Genomic DNA, 12411 nt, shown 5'->3' with positions numbered 1-12411 from the left:
GTTTTAGGAGTAACAGATAGTGCATCGATTGGCCGTAGTCATTCCAATGATTCTTTATCAGACGCTAGTCCATCACAAAGTGGCAGCCCTAAATTATTACCGAGACGAAAGCACAACAAAGCTTCTGCTCCAACACCCCCACACACTGTAAACAAAATACCTCCATCAATAACTTCTTCGACAAGCACAAATTCGTCTTTAACTCAAAACGGAAATCATCAGATTAGTGTGTCAAACACGCAATCGACACAAAAATGCGATGGAACTTCTCAAACTGTTTATGCATCAGAAAAAAATCAAGTCAAACCCGATAAACCACCGCGGCCTGCAAATCAACCAGTTGACTCTTTTACTTTAAATAGGGCAACCTATAAAAATCGGTCGAATGAAAAAATTCCTCCAAAACCTGTTGCAATGCCTAGAACTATTTTAAATATTACAAAAAGTACTGAAAATTTGTCGATCACGCCTATCGAAGAAACTGCGCCAACTATATCACAGCAAAGTATATTAAGAGAAAAACCTGAAATACGTGAAAAGCCCTCAATACCTGAAAGACCGGTTACCCTTATGCGGCCAACAAGTTTTCGAGCTGATAACGCATTTCAATCTGAGTTTAATCGACATGCCGAAAATTTAGTTTCTTTAAATGGTAATTCATCACAAACAAGTAACAATAGTAATAGCCTGGAAAGTAATAATGCTACGACGTCCATAAAAAAGGCTTCAAGCTTTAGGATGAACTCATCCGGATCTCCAGCAAGCTCAAACGCACAAAATAACAACAATAACAATGCCAATGGTACTTCTGTAAAAAGTTTAAACAGTAATTTAGCTAATAGTACGAATAGTTTATGCTCGACTAATAGTTTATCTAGTTGCCCAAATAACAGCGGCGGTAACCATGTAACTACTTTAGAACGTGCTCAGTTTTATAGTGTTGATAAACAACAAGTTGCTATTATTGATGTGGGTACAACAGGCGAAACAACAAAAACTACATCCACACCCTCTTCAGTTACAAGTAATAATACATCAACCGGTTGTACATCAGTCACACCAAAACCTAAGCCTACAAAATTATTTGAAAATTCTGCAACTTTTGCTGATAGTGCAATATCATCAACAAAGGATTTTATACTTATGGAAACTGGTGCAACTAACTTTATATCTAATAACACTTCAAATAACACAAATTGCCAAACAACTAATACAACAAACTCTACCACAACTACGACAACACCAACCAATCAAGTGCCAATTTCACCGCGTGGTTTAAATCAAAATATTAAAAGACCCCAAGTACCAGCGCCACCTCCACCAACAAATCGACGAAAGTCTGATGGTACTTTAGGTGATTCTACGCATTTATAAAAAAACAAGATAACTTTTTAATCGAACAAATTTTAGAAACAAAATAAAATTTAATTTTTTTTATTAATTCAATATTTGAAATGTTAAGTTTCCTTCTAAGTTTTGCGTTTTAGTTATTAACTCAAAATTACATTTTTATTTTTTTTAGAAACTTTGGAATAGTATTGTTATGTTTTATATTGTTAAGTGAATTACCTAAGGTTATCACTATTTCTGTGCTTTTTAACATTTAAAAAATAAATTAAATCGAAAAACATTTACCATATTTTTTTCATTATTTTTATTTAAAAATATTAAAATAACTACGTTCATATACCATTATTTTTAAATAAATAAAATTTACATCGATTTTAATATAATTATAAATAATTATAAATATGTAATACCTATAATATGTAATTTGCTAATGGCTCAAATAACAAAATACGTAGGTATCCATACTTTTTCCTTTAGGTGTATGAAAAGAATACCCCCTTTTATTCAGAATAAAATACTTTTATTAATTATTATATATTTCGCTACATACTCACTTTATCAAAGCTAATTTTCTAATTAAGGCAACAAACAATAAAATTAAAATTTGTTAAACTTTCAAATATCATACTTGCCTTAACCTAAGTTTTTACCTGACTTAATTCTATAATTTAATTTTTTTTTGTCTTTATTTTTTTTTTATTATTAATTATAAACTAAAATTATACCGGTTTTAATCGTAAAAACTGCTCAAATAATTAATTTAAAGAGCCAAGTAGCCGCGTTAATTAAAATTGGGGGTAAAATTTTTTTTGTGATGATATACATACATACATATAATTTACTCATTTTACAGATATTTTTTATTAGTGTTCGTGGACATTGTTTCTGGATTACGATTTTATTTATGAAACAACTTATTTATACGCTCTGTGGTTGAGTATAAAAAAATTTTTAAGTAGAAAGAGACCACGGGACCAAATTTATATTTTAGTGGGATCGAGTAAAACAATGTTAAAAGCCACTATACAAATGCAGATAATTGTCAAATAAAGAGAAATTTGCTATACGAATGAAAATATTATAAGGGCCAATTATCCATTTCAACCACAAGAAAAGCATTTTAAAAAGGTTGAGGCATGTACATAAGTATGTAATATGTATTAGAATTTAGATTATTACACAATTCGCAAAAGGCAATGAAATTGAAAAATTTTATATATGACGTACATATGTATGTATGTATTACATACTGATCCATATACATATTTAATTTTATTACAATATTTAGCTCAAACATATTACATGGTTCTAAAACTTAACTTAAAAATTTTAACAATCTTTAAATTTTAACATAATATGTACATATTATGTATATATATTATAGAAAGCAAATTTAGAAAACAAATTTTGACTTATAACAATTAACAAATTAAATATCACAAATAAATTAAAAATCACAATACATGCACATACATATGTACATATATTACAATTTTATTATACATTAGATAAGACGGAATAATTAAATATCTATAATAATCACCTTAAGCCTATTCAGTACTATTAATATGAATGTTGTAATGATGAGACGCGGTCATAGATGAGGGCGAACAAAAGATGAATATAGGGACTTCAAAATGTAAGAGTAGTTAAACTATTTAGGCCAGCGTTTAATAAAATCTAACATCGACCCCGTCTTGCCAATCATATAATTATAGTGATTTGGAAACGTCAATTTACCGTCAAAGTGAACCAGCTGTTGTAAGACTTTAGTCATTTAATATATATTCTAACACCACCGATTATTTCAGTCAAGAATAACAGATCAATGCACACTTGTTCACATTATTTTCAAATTGTCACTAGTAAAACATCCATAAAAGTTATTTAAATCATTTTGAAGAGAAATTGCATCAGTTATAGAACGGATGTTTTTGAAAGTCTTCATATCATCAGTATAAATTAACACTTCACTGCAATTAAAAATAGATGCAGCATCATTAACAGCGATGATGAAAAGCAGTGGTCCCAAATGACTAGCTTGGAGAACCCCAGAATTTGCCAAAGAGGGCGATGACACTGACGAACGAAGAGCTACTCTGTATTTTCTGCCGGAAGGTAGGAACCAAGCCTTATATAATTACAAAATTATCAGAAAATCCCAATAATTTCAGCTTCAAAATGATTACGTTATCAAAGGCTATCCAAAAATCAACACTCAATCCTCCAGCTTAAGATAATTGCATATACTTTCAACCAATGACGAAAGTTTAATAAACATGCCAGAATTAGAATTAGGTAGAATATAACAACCCACCACTAAAAGTTGTTTAAAAGTCAATTAATTAAAACTGCGATTATCTCCCGAAACTGAAAGACCAAATAGATCCAAACTATTGATAGAGACCTACATACGTTTCCTTCAAAAAAAAAGATATCACATTCCATTACAGAGGAATAAAATACAATGGTACTTGCTTTAGTCCTAAAATCCCGAACATTTTGTCTGAACCATGATAGGAGTCTCATGGTATCTTTTGAAAGTCTTAAGCAAAGGCACATAATCTACCAGAAGACCTTTCCCTTTAATAAAAACTTTAATACTAAGTGTAATCTTGCCGTCATAGTGTATGCGACTCGCCGCGTCATTTAAATAAGCAAGGTATAATTAAAAGTTATTGTACACGCTGTGTTTCCTCAAACGCGATAAAACATAGATGCTGTCTCCCTTCTCAATTGCTTTCTTGGTCATACGGACAATGGGTGGTAAAATAGGATTAATAAAGGCTTGGGATGAAGTATTGGACGAAACCGCCGCAATACTCGAAGGAATTGGTCTCTCTCTTGCATGGTTACATACTCACGGTCCTGCATAAGTACCCCACGGACAAAGTTGGAGTAGGTACCGTTATTAGAACCCGGACAATGGGTGGTAAAATAGGATGAATAAAGGCTTGGGATGAGGTATTGGACGAGACCGCCCCAATACTCGAAGGAATTGGTCTCTCTTTACTATGGTTACATACTCACGGCCCTTTATAAGTACCCCACAGACAAAGTTCGAGTAGGTACCGTTATTAGAACCCGTATCACTAAAATTAATTGAATGGATATTATTATTTATATTATTATTGTTATTATTATTACTGTTACTATAATTATTACTATTATTATTAGAACTATTATTAAGATCAACATTATTACAATTTTTACTCTTGTCTTTGAAATTATTGCCTTTGTTATTATTGATATGGATTTCTTTTTATTTTTACTTCTTTTATTACTAAATTTTTTTATTTTCTTTCTAATGTTACTGTTGTCATTCTTAATGTTATTACTATTATTGTTATTATTACTGTTATAAGTTCTATTTTTATTACTATTTTTATTAATTTTTTTAATAGTTGCAATTAGCACTATTGCTATTTTATATAGCACAATTTTAACAATAATAGCATTATTGCTATTATTACTACTATTATTGTTAAAATTATGGGTTTTGGGTTTAGTATTTTTAGTATCTACAGGCTGCTCTAATTAGAGATAACAAGAGAATATGTAATAGGTTCAAAACAAAGCCAAAATGAACTTTTTTAGTTCTATTAAATTAAGAATTCCAGATTCGTTTTACTACCAGCCTTTAGAGGATAATATTGAAATGTCGATATATATCAATTAATTTTTAACGATATCTATTTGCTAAATATATCATTGATTTTCTGTCGATATTTATCGATTCATTTTATTTACAAAAAATATTTTGAAAGTATGGACACAAATTATTTTCCGCTGAAAATTGGAAAGCAGCTGTGCATTTTTCGATTTACCCAGAAAACTTTGTCCTAAAAAGATATTTTTCAGGAACTGCAAGAGTTAGATTATAATTTGGCGTCGTCAAAAAATATTTCAGCTATTTTTAACCAAGTTACTTCAAATTGGCCTTATTATTTTTAATAAATGAGTTATCGGATATCCGTTGTTTTTGTAGGAGTACTTTTAAAACTTTTTGTCTTCACTATTCTCTGACTCAGGATTAAAAATTTGACTTAATTATTTTTTAATTTTTGTCTTGTTAAAGGAAAATTATGTATATAAATATTTGTATACATAAATGAAATTTGGAACATCGATTTTCACGTCTTCTCATTAAATTGAGTCAAAAACTTAATTCATACGACTGTGTAATTTGTAACTTATCTTTGCAAATGTAACAAAACGGGCACACTTTTTTGATATCGAAAAGTCTTCCAGCAATCCAACATCGAATATTTTGACATATATCATTTTTTTTTTGAGAAAATTTATTACCCCATAGATCGTGTTGGGCAAAAAATTTCTATTCTTAATTCTTTATTGAATCAATTTTAAAATATGGCTTTAGGTGATTATCCAGCTGACTATAATCCTAAAGTTCATGGTCCATATGATCCAGCACGTTATTATGGCAAAGGTAAGTGAAAAACAAGCAAAAATAACTTAAGGTTATTTCTTCATAATTACATAATAAAATTTCAACTGTAACAATAATTAACTCCTTGTTTTAGCTGATATACCTTTTGGGCAAGTAAAGCTTTCAGAAATTGGAAGTTGGATTAGCCGTCGTAATAAAAGTCCACAGGCTATCGCTGGAGCATTTTCTCGAGCATATTGGCGTTGGCAACACAAATACGTGCAACCGAAACGTGCTGGAATTGCACCATTTTTTCAATTAACATTTGCTGCTATGACGTTTTTCTATCTCATAAATTATGGAAAAATGAGACATCATAGAAATTATAAATACCATTAACCAGCTTCTTAACCTAATGCAAGTGATTCAATTTGAATGCATTGTTATATACTTACATATTATATGTGAAATATAAACTAGTATGAATTAAATCGGAATAGAAATATAATTTGTATATCTGGCTATTATTATACATATAGTACGTTTTCGAAACTTAAAACAATATTTTAAAAAAAAATCTTATTTACATACATGGGAATATTGCATTCAGTTTTTTTTTGCGTAATGCAAAAATCGTGCTGTGTAAAGTGGGTGTACAAATTACAAGATAGGAAAATGTAGTTTGCGCTTTAATTGTAGTGATGTCAATAGAGATTATGGTTTTTACAGTACGCAAAACGTGGTTTGCAGCATGAATCTAAATTGTAGTTTAAAAAAAAATAACTAAATGAATAATTGTACGGATATTTTTTAGATTGTAAGTTCTAGATTGAGTATGGGAGTACACTTCTTACACTTCTCTAAAGAGAATTATAACGTGGCTTGCAACCTTGTCAGAAAATGAGTTTTGCTATTACAGCAATTTTCAATAGTTTTGCATTAAATTAAATTTTTAGCAACAGCTCTTCGTAATCTAATTTTCTACATTCGAAATTATTTCTGACAACTAAAATTTCTAATGTATAATCATCAAAATACAAACATCGAGTTTTGATTGGAAATTCTTTGCCTTGTGGTCGCAATCTATATAGTTTTCCTAGGTTTAATAGGCAGCATATTGTAATCTACGAATGAACTATGTATTTCGATTAAGTACAAATAAAAATTCCTAACTGGTTCTTATATAATTGACAGTTTAATTGTCAGCAATTTGTATACCTCAAGAAATCTACTATTAATTTTATATACGGGTGACAGAAATGATTTTTTATAATGTCAAGATTTTATATCAAATTTAAAGTTTTATGCGACACAACTTTTTATAAATTTTGAAAGTAAACGAGTAGTGAGTAAAAATAATTTATGTACAAAAAAGATCTGTCTGGCATAAAACTTGAAAAACTTTGAAAAGAGAAACAGTGACGTAAAAAAACTTTATAAATATGTGATAAACCTCAATTTTCAAAGTACTTATTAAACATAAACATTTTTTGGTTATAACCAGTGCTCGAAGTGAGGCGGGATGGAGTGGGATGCCATCCCAGTACTTTTAAATAATTGGAAATCCATCCTACTACTTAATAGGAGAGAAAAAAGCGTTCCGGAACATGTTTTTTAAAATTTAAGAAAATTTTCTAATGAATTTTAAAAATTTTTTTAACAAAAAATTAAATATATGTAATTTTAAATAAATCCAATTTCAAATAGTAACGTATAATTTTTTTCTATTAATGAAATTTTCGTTACTACATAGTAGTCTATGCATTTCTTTGGTAACAATTTGCACAGTTTTTGATTTAATTTTGAATATAAATATTCTCGTTAGTTTACTTCCAAAGTTTGGTAAATTTTGTTTAGTTATTTTTTTAACAAAATAACTAAAATAATACTTTTTTTTTTATTTTTTTACCATCAAACCACTCAAAGTGGTTACGAGCGAGTTACTAAAATACGCAACGTTCTGAACGTCAAACTTTAAAAATTCAAAAAACTATATTTGAAACTTTTATGAGAAGTATACTAAGTAGTTGCAATAGTACAATAATATTATCTATTCGCTGTGACATTATATGCAAAATACTTAATTTGATTTTGCCGTTTCACTTTTGTTCTGTGTTAACATCGGAAAACGTCCGCCGTCACCGTCTTCTGCTTTGGTTTTGTTTTAAGAGTAAAGCTTCTCTATCAGAATATCATCGAAATAAATAAAAAACTATTGATAAAAAATAAATAAGTTTCTGTCGTACATCATAAACGATTGCAATCATTGACAATTCAATTTATAAAATGGAGACCCCAAATCAATGATAGAACAAACCTTAAATAATATAAAAAAAAAAATATTTTTTGACGTACGTCAGCACACTGGCAAAGAGATAATTATAAGTTATCACTAATATGGCTTTGACTGGACTTATTTTGAAGTCTTTTCAAGTAGTAAATTACAATGTGAGCTTTCATTAAATTTTTTTAAGCCAAATATGTGAAAACTTATAATCCTTTAGTTGCAGCAAGTCAGGACAAAATACGCTGATTGGCGAATGATAAAAGATGTAAAAAAGAGAAAATGTGTTATTCAACATGCAAAGGATCGACTGAGAATAAATTCGCTGCGAAAAAATGACATTCTTCCAGTAGAACTCAGAGAGCTAGCTGACAAAGAAATAGCTGCCATGCCAAGAGATTCATCTTTAGTAAGAGTTAGGGAACGCTGTGCATTGTAAGATCATAATTGTCGAAACTTTTTAATTTGGTTTCGTTTATATATAAAACATCTTTTACCTTCCGTAGAACTTCCAGACCTCGCGGAATAGTTCATAGATTTCGATTAAGCCGTATAGTTTGGAGACACTTAGCAGACTATAACAAACTTTCAGGCGTTCAAAGAGCAAAATGGGGTTGAATATTTTTTTATATAAAACAAGGAATTTTAGCTACTAAAAATTTATTAAATAATAACTGATTTAATACCAGTATGTTTTTTTTGGTGTTGAGTTATCTTCAATATTATATTCGTTCATTAAATCCATCTCAAAGGTTCTTAATTTTGGTTGAAAAGTTATTTCTGATACAGTCGCTGAAGCTGTGTCCTTGTCCCTCTCTACGTACGCACTTTTAGTTTTGTAGTCGTACGTCTCTTCATTAGAACTTGGTATGGGAATTATCCGCCCACTACGCTTCGATACTCGCACTTTTTCACCCTCTTCAGTATAACGCCATTCGAAATCTGTTTTTTGCAAGTCAGCTGGATCAACCAAAGAAATCTGACACGTGACTAATAGAGGGGCTTCTGATTTTATTGTAATACCAGGATAATTTTTTTCTGCGCCAACCTTCCTCAGATGGCAGTTTAATCCATCTACAATTACCCAATTTCTTTCAGGTATTACTTGACTAATAATTCCTTGTTTCCCAGCATCTTTACCAACCAAAACTTCAACCCTATCTCCTCGAAAATAGCTCCATTCCTGTATTGGTTCAATAAAAACTTTTTTTCTATGGGTTCCTGCCATATTTTGTTGTTTGAATTGAGCTGTCCATGGACGGTTTGTAGTATAACGGAACTTTTTACGTTCAATGGTGCGTGGTAAATAATTTGCTCTGTATTTTGGAGTTTTCCAGTATATTTGTCTTTGTGCCCTTTCTACATATTCCAAAGGCAAATTCGAAAAATCTTTCAATTTACTACAAAAATAGTTAAAAATCCTCATTCTCTATTAACAGTTTCTTAATTATGACGTCTACGTATTTATGTATTGAAATAAAAATGAACTGATGCGTTACAAATATACTCTAATAATTTACAAGATTTTTTGAATAACTACTAATTTTGACGTTTGAAAAAAAAAAAATGGCGTCACCAAAGCAATTTATTCAGGGAAACAAGAACTTGTTTAACCATACAGGTACATACTAAATTAATAAACTAGCGGTAGAATACATTTTTCCTTTTCTCTCTAAAAGGATTTCTTATTTACGCAATTTCCCTAAAAAATTTCTATAATCTGACAACATATGGTTTTGACAATTCATTATTTTAGAAAGGATAAAGTGTAAACCAAAAACAGATTAGGTAAAAGAATATTATAATGTATGAACAAAATTTAAAAGTGAATTAAAACATAATAATTATACTATATGTACATATTATAATCATAAAAATTATTCATTCATATCATCTTCATATCGTTCTTTATTCATTTCGACATCATCATTTTCGTATAAACTATCATTTTCATCTTCTTCATCACTAGTTTCACTAAGATCGCTAGATTGTTCAATGCACTTTGGACATTTGCAAATAAATAAGTAGTTATCTTTTAAAATCTGAAATTTGATACGAACATATTAAAGGTTCTTTTATATTTACTACATAAGTGTGAGTTTCTTATTTTCACCTTTTGCCTAGAGTGCCTGCTTCTCATGAGCTGGCACTCATCTAAATATGAAACACATATTTCTTCTCCTGATTGAATATGTTTTATAGCTTTCAGTACTAAAATATCATTTGAATATGGAAAACTTGATTGAGCATTCGGAATACAACTATGATTTATTTTACTTTGAATCTCATATAAACCAGAACCCTCATTGTTTAAAAAATCTCCAGCAACTAAAAATTTTTAAATATGCAGCATTATAATTTATAATAATAAGAAAACATATCATTTATGATAATAATAAGAAAGCTTACAATCGCTTAGTTTAGAGTAAATGTCATCTATAAAGTCATCAACTTCTTTTTGAATATCTAAGCTTAAATTTAACGATGTCACTTTTCTCACCCATTCGCCAAAAGGGCTTGTAGCAATCCCTTGTGCGTTAGTTCCTATTAAAGCCATTAGCGATGTGAATGCTTCTTTTGTTAAAAACTGAAATTATATTATTGAATTAGCAATTTAGTTTTAATAATTTATTCCTTACCATTTCAAATTCTTTACTTTGAAACGCTTTATGAAACGCTTCATATAATTTTTTGAACTGAGTTTCGAATTGTGTTCCTAACATCTTATGGCAAATTTGTTGCTCTTCGTTAACTATTATACTTTGAAACGAACGTAATGTCTCTAAAAATTCCTCTTTATTCTTACTCTGCTTGAACATTGCCATTAACCGAACAATTAGCATTATAGTTCCACTTTCGGGGGGGTAATGCATTTTCCTATTTTATATAAAAAATAAAATAAACAATGTATCACAAACGTAAAAATTACAGTTTTGATATACTTCCAAGTTTCGTTTAAAATGTTGACGGGATGTGTGTCATCATCTTTAAATGCACCTAAGCAGCAAGTCATATGATATTTCCTAAATGCTTCGACACGACAATCCTCTGAGCAATATTGGATTTGACATTCCGTACATTCTACGAATTGATCCTTCCATTCTTTTGTAGGACAATGTTCAGGATACGGCAGCACAATTGTGTTATTGTTAGAAAGTCTCCGAACGTTTTCCTTTAGAAATTTCAAATTTAGATTAGTTTAATAACTGGAAAAAATAAAATTAAACCTGAGCTGTTTCTAATGGTCGCATACAATGATCACACGCAGCGTATCTGTATGCTTTATTCCAAGAAAACTGGCAAGAAACAAAAGGTTCTTCTTCGAATATTAAATCACCTTCGCTAAAGTTTTTTAATGCTATTAGTGATCGACCCTAAAAAAATAAATTTTTCCAATCGCTAAAATAAATTTAAAAGCAAAAATTATTCGGAATTCGATAGTTTTGTTTCTCAAAACTTATAAGACATTATTTTAATATGTATATATTTAAAGTTTTAAGACAATGTCAATTACATGTGTACCTGGATTATCTTAAAATATAAGACTTATTTGGAGATTATACTTTATAAACTTACTTTCCCTTCTATTGTTTGCACTTCGAACTTATTCATAGCTCAATTTTTTGTTTCACCGTTGTATGCAATTCTAGTAACCTTTAAATATGAATTCATTTCCATAAATAAATTAGGCAAACACAGGTAATATGATTCAATGTTTACCTTGCATTAACATTTAATTTATTTTTTTTAATGACAAGACTTCCTTCCTTCTAAGAATGTACATATAAAATTCTTTGTAATCCGTTTATTTTGTGTATTTTTTTTTGTATAAGCCACGCGTTTTTGTTTATTGTTATTTCAATTTATTTTTAAAATAAAATGAAATTACCACGTGCCAAATCTAAATTTTAGTACCAACCTGTATCTTCTCACTTCTGCAATCTGAATGACTTTTAGACAGTGCTGATATTCTATCGTATGTGTAAGATTCCGTGCGTCTACCAAAATTAGAAAGTTATTGGCGTTAAGTATTCATTCTATTTCTTAGTTAGTTACTGTTTACATAACATGACAAAACCTACGATTTAATCTGAAGCTGATTGAACAGCAACCAGCTGATTTTTATTTTGTTTACAATTTTCGTAGAATTATAATTAAACGTTAAATATGACTGCGTCAGATAATACTATCAGATTTTATTGTAAATTTAATCTTAGATATTGTTGTAACTTGCAAACAGTACCTTACTGTTTTTGAATAAACATTTTTAATACCTTACGTTTGAAAAACAAATTAGAGGTAAGCGAACCTTTCAAAAGTGCCAAAATCAAAATTTTCTTAAAAAATACTTTGCCGTTTTAAGATTTTTTGGAATAAAATTAAATTA

General features: G+C 29.5%; 5 protein-coding genes across 9 annotated transcripts in view; 3 read left to right on the top strand and 2 right to left on the bottom strand.

The window, feature by feature from the left end:
• Window positions 1–1630, top strand: part of LOC129616207 (rho GTPase-activating protein 92B-like) — a 28140-nt gene extending 26510 nt beyond the window's left edge. Inside the window, exon 5 of the mRNA XM_055531713.1 lies at window positions 8–1630. Coding sequence (XP_055387688.1) covers window positions 8–1374 — 1367 coding nt within the window. The 3' untranslated portion in view covers window positions 1375–1630. The remainder of the gene's footprint in view (window positions 1–7) is intronic.
• A 4008-nt stretch (window positions 1631–5638) lies between these two features.
• LOC129616224 (putative ATP synthase subunit f, mitochondrial) lies at window positions 5639–6254 on the top strand. Its single transcript, XM_055531755.1, has 2 exons — window positions 5639–5800; window positions 5895–6254. The coding sequence occupies exons 1-2, from the start codon at window positions 5722–5724 to the stop codon at window positions 6137–6139; spliced, it is 324 nt and encodes a 107-aa protein (XP_055387730.1). The 5' UTR covers window positions 5639–5721; the 3' UTR covers window positions 6140–6254.
• A 1781-nt stretch (window positions 6255–8035) lies between these two features.
• On the top strand, window positions 8036–8715 carry LOC129616196 (28S ribosomal protein S14, mitochondrial). 2 transcript variants are annotated; one of them, XM_055531697.1, is made up of 3 exons: window positions 8036–8188; window positions 8245–8459; window positions 8531–8715. In XM_055531697.1, exons 1-3 carry the CDS (start codon window positions 8138–8140, stop codon window positions 8640–8642), a joined length of 378 nt encoding a protein of 125 aa, XP_055387672.1. In that variant the 5' UTR covers window positions 8036–8137; the 3' UTR covers window positions 8643–8715. The 2 variants fall into 2 exon arrangements, with proteins under 2 accessions (XP_055387672.1, XP_055387673.1); XM_055531698.1 differs by having other exon boundaries at window positions 8055–8188; window positions 8251–8459.
• On the bottom strand, window positions 8668–9553 carry LOC129616195 (probable 39S ribosomal protein L24, mitochondrial). Its single transcript, XM_055531696.1, has one exon. The coding sequence runs from the start codon at window positions 9448–9450 to the stop codon at window positions 8704–8706; it is 747 nt and encodes a 248-aa protein (XP_055387671.1). The 5' UTR covers window positions 9451–9553; the 3' UTR covers window positions 8668–8703.
• A 255-nt stretch (window positions 9554–9808) lies between these two features.
• LOC129616193 (histone-lysine N-trimethyltransferase SMYD5) lies at window positions 9809–12143 on the bottom strand. 4 transcript variants are annotated; one of them, XM_055531693.1, is made up of 9 exons: window positions 12107–12143; window positions 11745–12022; window positions 11601–11678; window positions 11252–11398; window positions 10967–11196; window positions 10664–10901; window positions 10434–10611; window positions 10138–10352; window positions 9809–10066 (listed from the first exon to the last, which is right to left on the bottom strand). In XM_055531693.1, the coding sequence occupies exons 3-9, from the start codon at window positions 11634–11636 to the stop codon at window positions 9902–9904; spliced, it is 1209 nt and encodes a 402-aa protein (XP_055387668.1). In that variant the 5' UTR covers window positions 11637–11678; window positions 11745–12022; window positions 12107–12143; the 3' UTR covers window positions 9809–9901. The 4 variants fall into 4 exon arrangements, with proteins under 4 accessions (XP_055387668.1, XP_055387669.1, XP_055387667.1 ...); XM_055531694.1 differs by lacking the exon at window positions 12107–12143 and having other exon boundaries at window positions 11745–11816; window positions 11944–12051; XM_055531692.1 differs by lacking the exon at window positions 12107–12143 and having other exon boundaries at window positions 11745–12062.
• Between the last annotated feature and the right edge of the window lie 268 nt (window positions 12144–12411).

Source organism: Condylostylus longicornis, unplaced genomic scaffold (assembly GCF_029603195.1).
Source record: "Condylostylus longicornis isolate FDR11 unplaced genomic scaffold, ASM2960319v2 ptg000163l, whole genome shotgun sequence".
NCBI lineage: Eukaryota > Metazoa > Arthropoda > Insecta > Diptera > Dolichopodidae > Condylostylus > Condylostylus longicornis.
Note: the sequence above shows the minus strand (reverse complement) of the source record. Positions and strands in the feature narration are given on the sequence as shown.

Bases quoted from the DNA above. Each gene is read 5' to 3' on its own strand.
- LOC129616224 (XM_055531755.1), top strand. From the start codon at position 5,722: ATGGCTTTAGGTGATTATCCAGCTGACTATAATCCTAAAGTTCATGGT. The intron at 5,801-5,894 runs GTAAGTGAAAAA...TCCTTGTTTTAG, and splicing joins AGCACGTTATTATGGCAAAG to CTGATATACCTTTTGGGCAA.
- LOC129616196 (XM_055531697.1), top strand. From the start codon at position 8,138: ATGGCTTTGACTGGACTTATTTTGAAGTCTTTTCAAGTAGTAAATTAC. The intron at 8,189-8,244 runs GTGAGCTTTCAT...ATAATCCTTTAG, and splicing joins TTCAAGTAGTAAATTACAAT to TTGCAGCAAGTCAGGACAAA. The intron at 8,460-8,530 runs GTAAGATCATAA...TACCTTCCGTAG, and splicing joins GTTAGGGAACGCTGTGCATT to AACTTCCAGACCTCGCGGAA.
- LOC129616195 (XM_055531696.1), bottom strand. From the start codon at position 9,450: ATGAGGATTTTTAACTATTTTTGTAGTAAATTGAAAGATTTTTCGAAT.
- LOC129616193 (XM_055531693.1), bottom strand. From the start codon at position 11,636: ATGAATAAGTTCGAAGTGCAAACAATAGAAGGGAAA. The intron at 10,612-10,663 runs GTAAGGAATAAA...ATATAATTTCAG, and splicing joins AAAGTAAAGAATTTGAAATG to TTTTTAACAAAAGAAGCATT. The intron at 10,353-10,433 runs GTAAGCTTTCTT...AAAAATTTTTAG, and splicing joins TTACTCTAAACTAAGCGATT to TTGCTGGAGATTTTTTAAAC.